The sequence below is a fragment of the Amborella trichopoda genome, chromosome 4, assembly GCF_054954075.1.
Source record: "Amborella trichopoda isolate Santa Cruz 75 chromosome 4, AtrichopodaSantaCruz75HAP2 v2.0, whole genome shotgun sequence".
Taxonomy (NCBI): domain Eukaryota; kingdom Viridiplantae; phylum Streptophyta; class Magnoliopsida; order Amborellales; family Amborellaceae; genus Amborella; species Amborella trichopoda.
Genome location: NC_142339.1, coordinates 56050951 through 56069800, shown reverse-complemented (window position 1 = coordinate 56069800; position 18850 = coordinate 56050951). Strand labels below are relative to the sequence as shown.

The window sequence follows — 18850 nt, the reverse complement described above, 5'->3', positions numbered from 1 at the left end:
ATACATTATCTAGACCGTCCATATTCAAGATTTCCATATGTTTATAGATATGCTTGATTTTGAATATTTTTTAAATTTAAAATTTTATAATTAGATATGAATATAGATTTTGAAATAATCTTAAGAATTTTTTCACCAAAATTACATGTTTTGATAAAATTTGAAGGTGCGTATTAATTAGATTGTTTGAAGTTGGCAATCTTATATAAACGACACCCATTAAAGAATCGTAAGATCAAAACTTGAAATAGGGGAAATTACAACTCAACGGAAAGTACAAAATAGCTTGGTTTGCTCCCTCTAATGAAGCTTTTGATACCCTTCTATTTTTTCTTTTAAGATGAACTCTCTCTCTCCATGAGCTTGGTTTGGGTGGTTCCCTTTAGGGCTGGCCATGGGTATGTTTGCTCAGCCCAAAAAAAAGTAGGCCCGAGTCACAAAATGTAGCTCGAGGGCTGGGATAGGGCTGGCCCAGCCCCTAAAAGGTAGTCCTCAGCCGCAAAACCTACCCCGAGGGCTAGGCCACCATGACCTGTGGACACAGGCCCGGCTGAGATCAACAATGAGCCAGGCTTAGATTGGCCTGACAGATCCAGGGTCGGGCATTCCCTGAGGGACCAAGGCTATGCTGCCCTAGCCCCTAACTTCTTCAAAAGTTGGTGGTGATAATAGGTCAATGAGTCCTTTACTAAGACAATAGTAATGAAATCTCTCTTTCTACCAGAGAGGGCAGGCTGATCACATAGATAATAGAAAAAAGTTTATATAAAGTTGGCAACCTTAAAATGTAGAACTACGGATGCACCTTAAAAAATCCATCAAACGGATTGTTTTAATGTTGAAAAACCTTGTGATTGATTATCCCAAAATCGAGATATATGACTATGAAAAATAAAAAGATTTTGAGTCTCAGAAATAGTGCATCTTACAACATATTATTTATACTATCAATTTTCAAGATTTTCATATGTTTATACATCTACTTGATTTTAATTATTTTTTAAATTTAAAATTTTATAATTAGATATAAAAATAGATTTTGAGATAATCTTAAAAACATTTTACATCAAAATTATATGTTATGATAAATTTGAAAGTGCAACTTAGTTGGCATGCTAAAAAATAGAGAAAACTTTCTATGTTCCCCTATACAACATAGAAGTTCTATCGTCCCCCTATCATCAAGCCGTCTATTTTTTATCAAGAGAGCCACCCACCGTTTGATCTTAGATCCGATGTCTCAAGGTATTTTATTTTTAGTTTTTTTAATACAAATTTTCTGAATATAAAATTTGGCAGGCGCCATCTTCTCATTGGGGCGCACTTATAAAAAATATTAACAATAATTTTTCGATAAAAAATAATAACCAAAATACTCCTTGAATCTTTCAAGGGTATTTTGGTCATTTTATTTTATCGAAAATATTTTTTATATTTTTATTTAGTGCGAGTTTAATAAAGGAATGGATGTCCAAATTTTAGTGTCAAAATAGTTTATAGAAAAAAACTTAAAAATAAAACGGTTTAGATAATGACATTGTGATTGGGGTAATCTTAACCCTCCACTCAAAAAATGAACGGTTGGATAAAGGGATGAGTGAACTTCTACGACGTAGGGGAAGGTTTCCCTAAAAAATAATTACAAATTGCAAGAGAATTTTGAGTGGCTTGGAGAAGGGGCAAATTACCATGGCAGGGAGGCTTGGACACCACGCTTCGTTTCAAAAATCCCATCCCTTAATAAAAACCCTCCCCCGCCCTTCCAATCCTCGCCAATCAAATTTACAGCAAATCAGGGTTTTGCTACTCTGATATTGCTCTCCAGAAACTACTCTCGATCAAATTAGGGTTTTGCCACTGATCTTGCTCCTTAGAAACTACTGAAATTAGGGTTGTGTCACTGATCTTGCTCTGTAGAAACTACTTCTGATCAATTAAATTAGGGTTTCTTTTTGAGCTCGTGTTCTAAGAGATCACAGAAGGTAAATCCACATAGATCACAGAAGGATCCCTTCTCTAGAGAGAGAGAGAAATGGGGATAATCAGGAGCAGCTTCTCATTCCTTATGGGCACCGTATGTGGTGTGTATATCGCTCAGAACTACAATGTTCCAAACATCAAGAAACTCATGTGTGAAGGACTTAGCACGGCAAAGGATATCGAACAGACTCACAGGAAGCCCAAGAACAGAGATGATGATTAGTCTTTCAATAAAATTTATTTATCCGAAATTAGCTTCAATTGAATCCTTTTTTATTTTTCATAGATTGTGATTATTTTGTTTAATAATCAATTCATATATGAAGTAGATTTTGATTACTCTGGGATAGTTGTGATGATACTTCGAAATTTAATTTTACAGTTATAGAGTACAGTAGTAGACTCTGATTATTTTGTGTAATTTTGTTCAATTGTAAAATAGATTGCTCTGATTAACCCTTTCTGTGATCTCTCTTATGTTTATATTTTTTTTTATTAACTGAGTTACAATATTTAAAAAAATGGATCGAAGACTGGGATCGTCTAATCTACCATCCAGTCTAGAGAAGCTGGTTACTTTACAGCGGATTCTGTTGGAGAATTGATCACAAATATACTTGGATTCTGTGAGAATTGATCACACATGTACTTAACGTTCAAGTAGAACTAGACCGATGTCACCAATTTTTCATCAGATCAAGCATTTTCAATCTGGATAGTCGATTGTTAATATTACGAGGAATAAAATAAAACTACAGTATAAATGGACCCCGGAGGGAATCGAGAGAAAGGACATTAGAGCATGGGCACATACCAAGATATAGGCCTGTACCTGCCGTCCACACAGCTTAGCTTTAATCACATACAGGAAGTCGTCGAAGATTGCATCATTGTCTGTGAATTAATTACAGCATATTCTAAAACGCGAGACTCTTTCAATTAAATGCTGGACAATTTCCGTGTTGTCTTTTGGTTTAATCCTCTCCTACTAAACATGAAATTTAGAGAAAAACTCTTATCGGATTCCAGTTAAGAGAGAAAAAACTGTTTATGGGATTACAGTTAAAGAGAGAGAAAGAGGAGAGAGATTCAATAAAAGAACATGGAATTTTAGAAAGAGATCCAACAATGAGACCTTTATGTTAGAGAGAGTAAGACCCACTTTTAGAGAGAGAGGGAGAATAGTAAAGTACCTTAGCCGCGTTGCAACATATATTGGTGAGAGAAAGGGGGACCGTGGTAGAGAGAGAAAGAGACCCACCGAGCATGTGCGAGCGCAACCAGCCGCATACCACCAACAGATAGGCAAGAGAGAGAGAGAGTGAGTTTTAGAGAGAGAAAAAGGAGATGGTACATCCACCTACCCACCCAAGAAGACCAAATGGATAAAAAAACCCCGAGAAAGAAGGCACGACTCTCCCCAATCAAAGCATGCAACGCCGTTACCAACATGTGCTCCCCCGTCAGCACTACATGCTTTCCAGACTGTTACGACTTTCTCACTCTAACATTTCTCTCTCTTAACCCAACAAAAACGCAATCCTTTCCTGTCTCTCTCTAACGCACGGCAAATCGGATCTCCACCCCCCTCTCTCTCTCTCTCTGAAAAACTGTCCAATCCAAAGAGAAATCTCTCTCTCTCTAAAACACTGACCCATACGGCGTCTCCTATGTTGTGTCCTGCTCTGCACTTTTCATTTTCCCACCATTAAAAAACCGAAACTCTTTCTCTCTCATTCCATTTGCCTCCTGCGCCGCCCAAATGCCAGGTATGCCTCCCCTTTTTTAACTCCTCTATCCAACAACTAGGGTTTTTCTCTCTCTCTCTCTCTCTCTCTCTCTCTTCAACTTTCTTCTCTCTGTCTAGGGTTCCTCTCCATCACCCCCAATGCAAATGCAGCTCCACTGCTCCCTCTTTCTCCCTCTACCTCTTCCTCAGGGCAGCACTTAGGGTTTCAGTTCTCTCTCTTGTTTCTCTCTCTACCTTATTGGGAATGCGGCTCCCTTGCTTGCTCATTCTCTCTCTAATTTCTCCCCTGCTTGCCCAACCCTCATCCCATAACGATGTCCAGTCTTTACTGGAATTCAAGAAAGGGATTCACAGTGACCCATGGGGCCATATCGACACATGGACCACCGACTCTCTTCGCTCTGATGGTTGCCCTGATAACTGGCATGGAATCGAATGCACAGATGGTAAAGTGACGTCGATCGCTTTAGATGGGCTCGAATTGGTTGGTGACCTCAAATTCTTCACACTCTATGGCCTGAAACAGATCAAGAAACTCAGTCTCTCGAATAATCACTTGACTGGTAGGCTTGTCCCGGCGATTGGGGCGATAAGTTCATTAGAGCATTTGGATCTATCAAACAATTCGTTTTATGGGCCATTGCCTGGTCGATTATTGCAGCTGTGGAGCTTGATGTATTTGAATTTGTCTAAGAACAGCTTTGAGGGATCGATCCCGTCTGGTATTCAGGCCTTGCAAAAATTGAGGGTGGTTGATTTGGGGGGGAATAAACTTACTGGAAATCTCCCCGTTTTTGAGGTATTATCCTCAATTGAGATAATTAGGCTTGGGAATAATCAGTTCCAGGGTTTGATTAATCCCGGGCTCTTGAGAGAGGGTTCGATTCCTTTGACTGAGCTGGATCTTAGCTGCAATAATTTTTCAGGTAAAGTAAGTCTTGGAATTCAGCATGTGTGTGTTTGTCTGTATTTTGTCTTGAATTTTCTATCATGTTGGTTTACTGTGGTTGTTTTTGCTTTTAGCACTTGGGTTATTCTGTAGAACTGCATATTTTCTTAATTTGTTTTCTTGTTATTGAAAACATCACTCGTAGCTTGTTATTGAAATTCGCATCACCAGAACTAGAAAAAATTTACCCTTTTTGAGCTGTACTTTTCTAGATATGAAATCAGCAAGTAATCGTACCGATGGATTGTAGAAATATCCATTGTCAGTGATATCAATTTGGTGCAGAAAATGTATAATATTTCTTTTGTAATACTAACTAATGATTTACCTTTTGTATTTAATATGATCCATGTTTTATATGATGTCATTGCGTAGCTCAGATGGACCATGGAGTTAAATAAGGAATCATAATTTCTCGTATGAGTATAATAGGCACATGAAGAATGTCAAGAATTGATTCCAGGGTCTAATTTGCAATGACCATCTCTCTCTATTGCACGAATGTCTGTATGCATACATGTTGTAGATGTATACGTGTGCGCACTAGCATACACTTAAAAAAATCATGGAATTTGCATTGCACAAATATTAAAATATGAAATAGAAATTGGAATTGAAAAGGCAATTGACATGGAAATTCATAATCTTTTTTGTCTTTATATTTGTTTTGAAAGAGAGAGAGCTGCTGAGAGATGCTTTTATGTTGTGAGATTTAGGGGTATTCAATTTATCTGTGTGCTGGGTTTGTGCTTTTCAAACAGGTTCCTAATCATAATCTTCCTAGTAATTAGTAAATTGGGCATGCTCTCACCAGTCTGTAGATTTGTCTCTGTCTTGGTTGCGGCAAGCCCATCTGTAGGATGGTATTTCAAAAGTATTAGAAGTAGCCACTTACCGAACGGAATGTATTCTCTTTATTTGTGTAAGTTTGTTTGCATCCCTGCTTTATGTAGTCCAAGATTCATCCTACCATTTAACCTCCAAGTGGTTGTGCATGCGCATGCATACCGCTGAGTAGTAATGCTACTGCAATGTGTTCTTAGCCATGACAATTTGACATGCAACTTTGTAGGCATGTTTATAAATTCCGATTGCCGATGTCCTATATATGATACATCTGATCTTGCTCTTTTCTTGTCCATGCAGGTTCCATTGACAATATCACTTCTAAAACTTTGAAGTTATTGAATCTTTCATCAAATGTTTTATCAGGTTCACTGCCTGGTAGTCTTGGGAACTGTACAGTGGTGGATTTGAGTAAAAATATGCTTTCGGGAAATTTGTCGGCAATGGGGAGTTGGGAAGATACTTTGGAGGTTATTGATCTGAGCGACAATGCATTGATTGGAAGCGTTCCAAATGAGATGTCCCAGTTTTTTAGTTTGACATCAATTAAGATAAGAAACAACTCCTTGACGGGTAGTCTCCCACAAGTGTTAGAGACCTTACCTAAGTTAAGTGTAATTGACCTAAGCTTTAACCAACTAACTGGTGGACCTGTTTTAAGTGGTCTCTTGTCATCACTAACATTGACTAGCCTGCATCTATCAGGCAACCAGTTTACAGGAACGATATCTTTTCAAGCCTCAAGGCCTATCGTGTCTGCTTCAATTGGCATGCCTTCTCATTTATCCTTGGAGTTTCTTGATCTTTCTAACAACTTGCTGAGTGGCTCTTTGCCTCCAGATATTGGAAAGATGGATAGGCTTAAGTTGCTGAATCTTGGGCATAATAGTTTGTCTGGAGAGATGCCAATTGAGATAAGTGGGCTTACTAGCTTGGAGTATCTCGATCTCTCTTTTAACCATTTTAAGGGGAGCATACCTCAAGAACTTCCACTTAGTGTGAAAACGCTCAATGTGTCCTATAATGATTTGTCAGGTATTATTCCTGAAACATTGGAGAGAAGATTCCCTGATTCTTCATTTCATCCTGGGAATGACTTACTACTCTTTTCAGTAAATCCATCTCCGAAGAATGGAGTTCCTGATAAAGGTTTTAGTGGTGAACATCATAGTCATTTAAAATCTGGTATCAAGGCAATCATCATTGTTGGATCTATTTTTGGGGCCTTGGTAATGATAGGCTTGCTTCTATTGTTTCATCATCGTAAACACCTGCAGGAATTTGGTGGACGCAGTGATAAAATCACTGGAAGGGATATCAAGCATGGGAGGTTTACTCCCCCTGATCTTTTTGGGCTTCGGAAAAACATTGAACCGTCTCCAACTCCACTGAGTTTCTCCACCGATCACTTGCTTTCATCCCAGAGTAGGTCCATATCAATGCAGAAACATTTGCCAGAGGAAACTGCCGAATCAAGTCTTATTGAGTTACGAGAAGAAGTCTCAGAAACAGGGAAGACGGATCTTTGTGATAGTGCTCCTCCAGAAAACAGGAAAGGTTCTCCAAGCCCCCGCATTTCTTCATCTCCTCGTTCTAATGATCCTTATGTACCTGAACAACCAGTAATTTTAAATGTCTATTCTCCTGATCGATTAGCCGGGGACCTGTTTTTCTTGGACAGTTCACTGGTATTCACAGCTGAGGAATTATCTCGTGCACCAGCTGAAGTTTTGGGCAGAAGCAGCCATGGAACTTCATATAAAGCCACTTTAGATAGTGCTCATATGCTAACAGTGAAGTGGTTAAGAGAGGGCCTTGTCAAACACAAGAAAGAATTCTCCAAGGACGCAAAACGTATCGGAAGCATCAGGCATCCAAATATTGTTTCGATAAGATGCTATTATTGGGGGCCCAGGGAACATGAGAAGCTGATTATATCAGACTATATCAATGCAGAGAGCCTTGAAATCGTTCATCGTAAGTCCTGGCTTTTCCTATGTTTTTTAGATGTCCTTGCTAAACTTTAACGAGTTTACAATGATTTTCATTTCTTTTTGTTATTGGATAAATATGCCTAGCTCGTCTTTCCTTACATGTATGTTTTCTGATTAATTTGAGACCATGTTCTTATCATGCACGTGTCTTTAGAAAATTGCATTCAAGGGTTCTTTTTGTTACACCAAATTTAGTTCAGGAATTCTTATTTGAGTATGGATCTCTTTGACCAATTGTTAATATGGATTTTGTAATGTTTAGAATATGTGATGCCTTATAATTGCTAATATGCTGCTACAATTATTACTCACGGGAACTCCACTATAAAGGGCTGCATGTTTGTTTGGATCATATGTAGCCCCTTTTGGAGAATTTCATTGAAAAGGGCTGCGTGATTTTTCTTGGTCTTATAATTGAATTACTGCCTCTCATGATTCTAGGGAAGGAGGTGAGATGTTTATTAGGTTTGCCACCATGGACCTCATAGCGGATCATGTTACATTCTTCCCTATTTTTCCCCACCCATCTCTTCCCTATTCCTCCCCACCCATCTTTTGTGTTATTAGGTGTATTGAATTTGTTTCTTTTTAGGTGTATTGCTTTTTTTGCATCAGAGCTTTTTTTATAGATTTGTGGAAAGTTCTTCATAGTTGGTGTAAAGTTGCTTTATTTAAAAAAGAATACAAACTTGATATGGTGGTGCAGAATAAAGAATAGTAATGATCACAACAAGCTTCACAAGACTTTCTCTGTTTCGCCTTTCAGTTCTAGTTTTAGCCACTCCTTTAGTCTGAAATGTCAGTGAATAATCATCTGCTGCTAGGCATTTGTTGTGACTTATTCCCATGTTATGGACAACCAATTCACTTTTGTATGTTTCTTTTTTACTTGAAGAAAAAATAACACCTTTGTGCGTTCGCTACTGTTCTATATACACTTCTACTCATCTATTATGTCTTCATTGGTCTGCAATTTGGACTTTGCTGTATGCATTGACCTTTGCCACCTTATTTTCAGAGAAAAACTGGTCTGCGAATATATTAGGTAATATGTTTCTCTCTGCTCCACTCCCATAAGTTTTGTCTATGCATATATAAAAAATTTTGCTTACAAACCATCAATCTTTTCTCTGGGTCTCTTGTTTTACTGTGGCTATTAACAACTCAAAGTTTTATGACGAGGAAGTGTATAGTTCCATGCTTCCCTGTAAGTTTGCTTCGTGAATGGGCATTGAGCATATGGCTTCATTCTCTATTCATATGCAATTTTATGTGAGTGCTTCCTTTATTTGGATTTCACGTTCTAACGTCAAAACGTTCAAGATCTTATCATGTTAAAAAACTTCAGAAAATTGTGTTCCTTTTTTCATGTATTGTTGCTATGAAATGGAGATGGCGGTCTCTTGAACCTTATTTATGCATCCGAACTTTTTACCTTAAGTTTGAAGCATTTCCTAGGGTGTGGTCGTCAAGAGCTTGTCATGAACTGCTTGGTTGGTTCAAGACTGGAGAGATTGAGATCTGATTCTCTTAGGGGCCTTTTTTCTTCTGTTTATTATTAGGAAATGTATAAGGAATACTGTAGAGTGAGGCCAAGAAAACCACAGGGTTGGCTGGCTGGTGGTTAAGGAGCAGAGAAGAACTTCCCATGGATTGCTGGAAGAGACCAGTCAAGGTGATCAACAAGGATCCCAATTCCCAACTTCACTTAAAATAATTCCAAAGAGGACTGTACCCTTTAGGCAGAGAGCCGGTTATGTATGTCTCTTCACGTGGTATATGCCTCTTGGCGTTGAATGCATAAATTAGTGAATTGGTGTCATGAAGATAAATTGTCACCTGTCCTAGACTGGCTTATCTTTTTGGAGGATTGAGAGCAACACATTGGAGAGAGGAGAGTTCATTTGAAGTGTTCACTTCATCCTATTAGATCAGGGTTCTAATGTCAGAACTGCTTGTGCAAATCACTGGAAACAGGAAGCGAAACAGTTCACCGTTGTGACCTTGCTGGGGCAAGGATTAAGAAACCTGTGGTTGGTGGAGGTTTGGAGTTTTATTATGTCAGGAATACCCTCTTATTCAATATGATCAAGTTGTTATTCTAGATCTAACGTGCTTACATTTTTCGTTAAAAAAAAACGACAAAAATGGCAAACAGGATGCATCTCCCAAGTTGCCACCCAGTGACATGCTAAAGTTACTAAATAGTCTCTCTCTCTCTCTCACACGCACACACACACATCCGTCTGGGGGAGGTAGGGTTGGCTAGCCTGATTTTGTATTAGGGACAAAACTGGTGGCTCTAACCAAGGTATTCCAGAATATCTGGTTAGTGTAGTCATAAAAACTGATCAAAGTTGTGCAGTCAGCATTATGTTCCCCTGCGCAAGTCTTTAAAAGTTATTGATGTATACTAAACATTGTGTGGAATGTATAGATAACTCACATTTTCACATTTAGTATCTGGATTATTATGTATTAAGGAAGTGGTATAAAAACTTAAGGCATTGACCGTGATTTCATTGCTGGTTGCCTGTGCGCTCGCCCTCTCATGACATTTCCATCATTGCAGATCCTCAAGCCCCTCCTCTGTCATTTCGCCAGAGACTTAAGATTGCCATCGACGTCGCCCGAGCTCTTTGTTATCTCCATCACGAGAAAGGCCTACCTCATGGCAACCTCAAGCCCACAAACATTCTTTTAACGACACCCCCTGATTTCACAGCTCGCCTCACTGACTACAGTCTCCATAGGCTAATGACCACAATTGGCACAGCTGATCAAATCTTAAACCTAGGGGCCCTAGGTTACAGGGCCCCAGAATTAGCCAATGCAAATAAACCAACCCCTTCTTTCAAAGCTGATGTCTACGCACTTGGGGTTATTATTATGGAACTTCTTACTGGTAAAAGTGCAGGTGATATAATATCAGGCCATTCAGGAGCTGTTGATCTTGCGGATTGGGTTCAATTATGTGCAAGTGATGGGAGAGGGGCAGATTGCTATGATGTACAGGTTGTGAGTTCAGAGGGGGTTCTCAGAGAGATGGATGATTTGCTTGCAGTTTCTTTGAAGTGTGTTCTTCCTGTCAATGCAAGGCCTGATATTAGAACAGTCCTTGATGATCTCAGTTCTATAAGTTAGGATTGAGGCTTTTCTAGTTTGTGACATGTGTACCAAGAGTAGTGTTGTAGTAGGGTTTTTTGAGTTGTTGATTTTGTTGTGAGATTTTCCTTTTTTTTCCTGAGCTGAGCTAACCTTGGCATTTTTGTGTAAAGAGAAATTATTGATTGATTGATTGATTTGTAATTTACATGGTGAAGTTGGCTTTGTGCTCTCTCTATGTCTCTCTCTCTCTTTCCGTGGATTTATGGTCCATGGTGCTCTTTAGCCATGTTCGAAAAACCAGTATAAGTTGGGGGCCAAGGTATCAGCTCATACATGTGATCGAAATTAGGAAATCAAGATATTACGATATAGCCCGCAATATTTGTCTATCAAAGATCAATAAGATGTAAAAGACTTTCAAAAGGAAAAGTTTATACAAGGTTGCAACATTTTAATTAAAGATGCGCTTCAAAAATCCATAAAATGTAGAATTAAAGATGCACATAGAAAATCCATGGGAAAATTTTGTTTTAATGTTGTAAAACCTTTTAATTGATCGTTGAGAAATATAACTATGGAAAAAAAAAAGATTTTGAGTCCTCAAATTAGTGTATATTACAACACATTATCTGCACCATCTATTTTCAAAATTTTCATGCGTTTATAGATCTACTTGATTTTAATCTTTTTTAGAGTTTAAAATTTCATAATTAGAGATAAAAATAGATTTTAAAATAATTGAAATTCACTCCAGGATTTGAAATTTGCTTCAGAACTTGAAATTCCAGCTAAAATACTTCGGATTTACAAATCATGAGTATTTGCTCAACTAAAATACTTCATATTTTCAAATTCGGAAGTTTTCTTGGGCGGCCTTCTTTTACGCCTCACTGGTTGGGTGTGTATAAAACTATAAATCTTAAACTTCAGATTTTCAAAATCCGTAGGCAATATCATTATTTAAAAAAATTGTGAACAAATAAGATATATGAAAATTTTGGTATCTCTTAAATAACAGGATTTTAGAAAGATATTGAGTGTAAATTACTCTTTAATTAAAATCTCCACACTGTACTCATACATGATGATGTCATTCGACACGTACAGAACATGTACCCCTTTCAAGGGGTGGCCATCGGATCGGATCGACCAACTTGAACCAGGTTTGGGTTCGGGTCCAGGTCTGTGTTTGTGTTTTGGACCGGATGATGGGTCAGGGTCCAACTGAAGGTCTGATATAGACTCTATCGGGTCTTGTTTGGGGTTGACCCAACCGGTCATAAATATATAGAATATATAAAATAAATACTAAATAACATATAAAATAAATTTATTATTATTATTTTTAGACCTACGTCCAGGTCCCATCTAGATCTGATGATTTGAACCCATTCCAGCCCGGATCGGGTCAACCGGTCCACAACGCGTCCCGTTGCCACCTCTCTCTCTCTCTCACGCATACATTTCGACGTCCAATTTCCTTCAAGGGCATGGCTGAAAATCGAACTATTTTATTAATTTGCAACCATATCATATACAGACCATACTAATGGAGAAATTACCTCATCCAAATAATAATTTAAAATAATAAAATACAAACGATATCGCAATCAGAAAGGAAGAGAAGGTTTTCAGGATTGAAAACCAGAAAGCCCTCATACAAAAACAATTCAACGCAGCCACATACACATTCAATTCATTCAAACAAGCTTATGGAAGCCTCTACTTTACAAGCAAACAAGTAACGAAATTATAATTAATTACTCTAATTTCTCTAGCCCCATGACATGAGATACCTAGCATGAAAGAGATGAGATAATCTCGATTTTCAACACTAATGCCTCCATAATCACTACCACACATTACTACATAGCATCAGTCATCCGTGCCAAAGCACACTAGAAAATGCAAGCTACTCTCATCCGTGCCAATGCGCACTAGAAAATCCTCCTTGCGATATATCACGCGTAGACCTCGAACCATCAGGTAGAGAGAGATCCTAATGTCTAGGATTCAAATCATGAGAGTTGAACAAGTTTGGGTAAGAAAAATATGGGTCATCCTCCATTGAAGGTAATCTCTGAGGCTGGTGACTGGAATCAAATTCATGCTGCCTTTCGTGATGACTCCATGAACTCGTTTTTGGTGAATCAAACTGAGGTTCAATTGGGTCAGCCTGTAATCCATGGGCAAAATCATCAACTTCTGATTGAGAGACCTCTTTCTCATTTTGCCACACTTCTTGGGTAGTAACAGTACTTGTCTTTGCATTATCAACATGCGCACTCTCTCTCTTGACACATAGCTCAGAGATTCTGAGTTGTGCAAGGCTCGCAGCTGAGCGAGCGGCTGCTGCTGCCCGCTCTGCAGTCTCTGCCGCTGCCTGAGCAGCTGCTAAAACATCCTGCATGTCTACATTGACATCACTTCTTGCTCTAGAGAGAGAAGGGTATCGCTCTCTCTCTATTTCAGGTTCAGAAACCAAAGGTGCAGTAACGGAGCGGATAGGCTGCTTTTCCTTGGACAATATGGGACGAATGGGACAATCAGGAGATGGAGTAAATGACTCAGTGGTAACTGTATGAGGGTTGTGTGCTATATGGTCCCTCTGATCAAATGGCTCCTGAGAAAACAAAGTAGGTGATGGCTCTGAGGTCACAATATTGGGGGCACTAGGAGGTTTGTGTAGTACATGATCCACCTGATCAATTGGGTTTCCAGGAGCCACGGTTGGTAATGGCTCTGAGGTAAAAATATAGGGCTCATGAGGTGGTTCTTGCGATAAATGATCTCTATTTGGAGTGGGCTTTGTAGCTTCAGAGCTGAAACTTGATCCAGGAGAAGCAACATGTGGGGAAGGTATTTCTGAGTCCAAACCTGCTTCTGTACTTTGTTTGAGTGAGCTTTTCGGGACTTCGGGAAGATCCAAGAAAGAATCAGATTCAGTGTCTGAATCAAATTGTTCTTTAGGATCTTTGGTGATGGCAGAGAGAGAAGGATCATGTTTCTCTTTTGGAAGTGGCAGTTTTGATCCACTCATAAACTGGGTAGGCCCATCCTGTCCAATGAAAGTTGTCCAAAATGAGTCAGTGATTTAAAACCATGGATCAAAAACTTCGGAAATTTTGGTGAAATTTCATTAAGAACTCAAATTGCTATTTAGCTGGAATTCTTTTTCTTTGTTATTAAAAAGGAAAACTGTATCCAGCCATACGCACACCTGAAATCCCAACCATGTAACTTGGCCAAAGCTGGAACATCATTGCCTTGAGTTGTTTGGAGGGGGGGTTGGGTTTGACAAAAAAAAAAAACAAAGAATAAACTTACCAGTAAATCTTCATGGGGTTTAAAGAATGCAGTCTCGGTGGCAACTGGGTCCCAATCCAATTCATGCTCTTCAGCTATTTCCTTGAGCAATTTGAGGTTCACTGCAGGAGAAGGAGCACGGACTGATAGCAACTCGATTATCTGCCAAATAGCAAGAAATAACATCATAAGAACCTTTTAACTCATTCATAAGATAACCACAACCTATAAGAATACAAAGTAGGCAATGGCCTGTAAACTGCACAGAATATGGCAACAAAAAGATCTTGCAAAGTAATTCACAGAAAATATTTGCAGGCACAAAAGGAAAAAGAACACCAAGAGTATCTCATTGTATATTTTAGCCAATCATAGTCTTATTTCATTTTGTCATGGGAAAATGTCATTTCATAATAAGCAACATTTTTAGGGTCATGTAGAAAAAATTAGGGCACCGATGTAGAAATTAGAACAATATTTGATGGGGACAAGCATAAGGATACAGGGGAAACTCAGAAAGAACACAATCCACCGCCAGTGTATGGCATTACAATACAGAACTGGGCAATACATCCATTCTGGACAGCGAAATGATGGAGATTAGCTATAGTTCCTGATGATATACAATTCACTTGGTTATGGCAAATCTCCACGCTCAGTCATCAAGAATGGACGGTCAATGCCCCACCCTGCCTGCCATGTACCTATCATTTTTACCACACACAGGCTGCATATGGTATACTTCACCAAACTATATTTACCAACTTAAAGATAAGTAATGTTTATACAGATAACCCTCTACCAACCTGGCGATTTACCCCACTTTCAGGCAAGAGTTCCGTGGCAGCTGACACAAATTCCTTGCCATATTTGGCAGCGAAGAGCATCTGAACCTGCTGAAGCTCCGGTAAGTCTGCACATCTTGGTGCTGCAAAACACAAGCTGGATATTGCTTCTTTCAAATCTAAAGGGCATTCTCTGTTCATCACCGTAATCCTTTGTCATATTCATATTATAGAAGCATACAAGATCTGCACCTTATATAAGGAGAATTGAAGCTGTTTGTGTGTGTGCACGTGCAAGAGAGAAGAGGGGAGAGAGAGAGAGAGAGATTATTCCCAGTGCATAAGAAGAGAAGTCAACAACAGGAAGACAATTACCAAAAGAAAAAGAAAACATAACAGCAACCAGAAAACTACTTCTTTTCAGGTATTTTTTGTTAAGCTGGAAGACCAGATACATCTATTGTTCATTACACTAATAGTTAGGAGCTTAGGATACAAATGGTCGTAAAGAAGAAAAATTAAAGCAGGAAATGACCATTACTTCTGAGTTTCAATGATGGGTAGGCGAACAACAATCAGTTCACAGAACAGCTCAATGATCTCATGTGCAGCCATGACATTTTCTTCCCGGATGATATGTTCCACCTGCAAGGGACATAAACATAGTAACTACAACATTGAAACTTCAACCTTGCATGAAGTAAACCCAAACCCACACACGAAGAAAAGAAAGAAAATTTGGGAGAGATAAGGCAAGCATTTTGGGAGAGATAAGGCAAGCATTACCAAGCTTGACAATATGCATCTATTTGATGCACTGATACAATAATCAGATTTCTAAAGATTTAGTGCTTTTTTTTGTTCGAGTTATCCATATTGGTCTGAGGTGCCACTTTCCATAAAGGTTAGTTTTAAGGTAAAACATAATAAAAGGTAAAACACAATACAGTTCAGATTTCACTAGAGAACCATAATAGTACAGCATCATGACTATCTGATAGGGCAATGCTTACCCGTATACGAGCTGTTGCTTCTTGCCCAGTCTCAAGAAGCTTGGCAATCTCTCTCCGCATTTGCTTCAGCAGAACCTCTCTTTTGTTACGCAGCAACTTAATGCGAGGGATAGTAAGTTTCAGCAAGGTTTTACTGAATCAAAAGGATGAGCATATTATCCAAAAAGCTTCATGCTAGCAGGAAGTATAGGATAAACTACAAAAAGATGCTTCACAAACAGCTGCAAAATCCCATAAACTACTTAAAAAAACCTAACCATGTCAAACTTCATCAGAGATATACAGGAACAACTATTCATCAAATGTGTCGAGATTTCTTGGGACCACACAAGATTTTTTGAATTAACATAGGAGGAAATATGGTAGCCATGTTAGCAGAGAAGCAACAAGAGTAAAATAACCCAATAAAATCATCAAAGAAACCCACGTGAAACATAAAGTCATAAACAGTTACCCGAAGATGCTTCTGCTATACCACAGGGGCTATTTTCAATCTCTCCACTCCATATTTAAGTTGGAAACGATGCATACTCATTTACTTTTGATTCGACCAAGAACAATACTGGTTAAGAGGGGGTGATTTGGTTCAAATGGAAGGCTCTAAAAGGGCAAAGGGAAGGCCCCAAGGGATATAGATGTAAGCAATGAGAAAAGATTTGGTGACTATGGTCGGACAAAGGGTATAACCCTTGATAGAGATGAATGAAGAATATGATTCATGTAGCCGACCACGAATAGCTGGAATGAGGCTCGGACGATGATGGATTTGATGTCAGTGTAAGCATCTAGTCATCAAGAATAAACTAATTCTCCATTAAATACGCAAGAAAGACCGACTCTTGGTAAAATCAACTTCACCATAGAGACAAGTGGAGCAATCACACAAACGGAGTAAGCTCAAATAGAAGCAACATATATGATGTTACAAGCTCTTCCCTGCTATAAACCAGTAATCCTGAACAGAACCACCATGAATGAAGCAAATTAAACATATGGAGGTCTGTTGAAAATCTCCATTCAATTTAACTTTGCATCCAGAGATTATGAGTATCGGTAACAAAACAAAGCTCTAGTGTTCTTTCGAGGACCTATAGCGAATGATAGCAAAACAGTACTGATAAACAATTATGAAACCTACGGTCTCAGCATCACCAACAGACACAAAATTATCCATGGGAATAGAGGTGATAACAACCCATGAATTTTAACCAATCCAGAATACAAAATAAACCTCAAAGCAGGAATAAACCCAAGTTTTGGATTCATCAGATGTAGGTAAAAATACCCAACACCAGATCACAATTTCCTCAGAAATACACGTAAAAAAGAAAAAGATGACAGGAAAACTAGGACTAAAGAGAAAAACCAGGAGTAAAAAGATCGTCCAAATCACGAATTTGTAAGCAATTCAGCAAATTAAAGCAAAGCACAACAATGGCGGGAAAAATAAAACAATTTTGAGATCATTAGAAGAAACCCCAACAAAGATTATCAAATTCTCACCAGCCTAAAAACCAGTTAAACAAAAAGCAAAAAAATAAAACTCGAAATAAAATAAAAAATAAGAAAACAATCAACAAGCTTACCATTTAGCTCCCTTGAATCCCTTGTTGAAGAAAGCATCAAGCATCGACATGGTGATCGCAGAATCGAAGCCTCGAACTCCAAAAAAGTTGCAGATTATATAAACAAACTGACCAATAAAAAAGCCAAATTGTGATCAACTAAACAAGCGCCAAAATTGATAAACGCAATCCTTAAATAAATGAGAGAGAAACCAAAATTAAAATCTCAAGGCAAAAGTAGAGAGAGAGAGAGAGTCACAAATATAAACTACGAGGCAACGAGAGAGAAGATAAGATATTCACAGAGAGAGAGAATCCGACGAAAGGAAAGAGTCAAGAAAGCCCCATCTCCCGCCAATCCATGAGTTTATAGATAGAGAAATTAAGCAATTTAAGGGAGAGAAAGGACCCCAATTTAGAGAGAGGGACACCTGCTCTCTAAAGCAACTCCATTGCTTATTGTGGAAGCTTCCTCCTCATACTTGCCCTGTCATTTAGCTTCAAACCCTAATACAAAAAAACCCCTTTGGATTTATCCACTGTTACTACTATGGAGATCATATGATGTCGTCATTTATCCAAGAAAATAAAGCCCATCAGTGTGTTTGCTTAAAGTCCAAGGAGCAGACCAGAGGTTGCATCACGTACCCGTGACGCGGTTTCAAATCCCGGCCAGAAAAACGACGGCACGGTTTGAAATTCCGGCGATGTGGGTCAGATCCCATATTACATGTATAAATAAAGGGAAAAGTTTATATAGAGCGTAGGCTCTAAACAATCAAATTAGAGCCTACGTCAAAATTTTCACGACCCAAACATCATCAAATTGATCATCTCAATATCAAGATGTGTGACTTCAAAAAAAAAAAAATAGATTTCAAGTTTTAAAAATAATGCATCTTATAACGTAATTTAATAATTACTTTGGAAATTTGTGGAGAAACTTTTGTTAAAATGGCCGAACCACCTAAAAAAATTGAAGAAATAATTTTACATTAGTGATTATTTCAAAAAAAATAAAACAAAAAATTCTTAAAATTCAAGCAAAAAAAAAAGGTTAGACCAAAGTTACCGCAGATGCTCACCGAACAATGAGGGTGTTAGGTCCATTCACAAGCAATTTGATTATTGGTCAAATCAGATAAAATTTTAGAAATAATTATTTAAAATGAAAAATATTAAAAAATATTGCCCAAATTTATATAGTCATTGAATTGGTAAAAAAGACCGGTTTAGCCAACCAAAACTAATCAAATATTAATTTTGATTGGTTTTGAATTTAATCCAATTTTTGTTTTGGATTAAACCGGCTGAAGAAGTGCCCGGCAATTTGACTAGTTCGTCTGATCTAATTTAATCACTCATCATCAATCTTAAAGCCTTTTCCCAACTATTTAAGAATTTGACTACACAAATCCTAGTCTACCATTATGCTATATCACGAGTTATACCTTCAGTGGCCAAGAGTCCCTATATCTTTTCTCGTTATTTCCAACTATATCCTTTTCGACCTACCCTTGCAATTTTTTAGCCATGGACTAACTCGCACCTCCT

At 38.3% G+C, this 18850-nt stretch overlaps 3 protein-coding genes across 5 annotated transcripts; 2 read left to right on the top strand and 1 right to left on the bottom strand.

The window, feature by feature from the left end:
- The first annotated feature begins 1889 nt into the window (after positions 1 to 1889).
- LOC105420297 (uncharacterized) lies at positions 1890 to 2319 on the top strand. Its single transcript, XM_011623453.3, has one exon. The coding sequence runs from the start codon at positions 2033 to 2035 to the stop codon at positions 2201 to 2203; it is 171 nt and encodes a 56-aa protein (XP_011621755.1). The 5' UTR covers positions 1890 to 2032; the 3' UTR covers positions 2204 to 2319.
- Positions 2320 to 3222: 903 nt separating this feature from the next.
- Positions 3223 to 10856, top strand: LOC18422088 (Leucine-rich receptor-like protein kinase family protein). 2 transcript variants are annotated; one of them, XM_006827016.4, is made up of 3 exons: positions 3223 to 4656; positions 5826 to 7502; positions 10092 to 10856. In XM_006827016.4, the coding sequence occupies exons 1-3, from the start codon at positions 3975 to 3977 to the stop codon at positions 10661 to 10663; spliced, it is 2931 nt and encodes a 976-aa protein (XP_006827079.1). In that variant the 5' UTR covers positions 3223 to 3974; the 3' UTR covers positions 10664 to 10856. The 2 variants fall into 2 exon arrangements, with proteins under 2 accessions (XP_006827079.1, XP_020520479.1); XM_020664820.2 differs by having other exon boundaries at positions 3260 to 5601.
- A 1440-nt stretch (positions 10857 to 12296) lies between these two features.
- LOC18422087 (uncharacterized) lies at positions 12297 to 17846 on the bottom strand. 2 transcript variants are annotated; one of them, XM_020666371.2, is made up of 7 exons: positions 17600 to 17846; positions 17318 to 17424; positions 15732 to 15864; positions 15260 to 15363; positions 14740 to 14911; positions 13955 to 14095; positions 12297 to 13685 (listed from the first exon to the last, which is right to left on the bottom strand). In XM_020666371.2, the coding sequence occupies exons 2-7, from the start codon at positions 17365 to 17367 to the stop codon at positions 12627 to 12629; spliced, it is 1659 nt and encodes a 552-aa protein (XP_020522030.1). In that variant the 5' UTR covers positions 17368 to 17424; positions 17600 to 17846; the 3' UTR covers positions 12297 to 12626. The 2 variants fall into 2 exon arrangements, with proteins under 2 accessions (XP_020522030.1, XP_006827078.2); XM_006827015.4 differs by having other exon boundaries at positions 17728 to 17846.
- Between the last annotated feature and the right edge of the window lie 1004 nt (positions 17847 to 18850).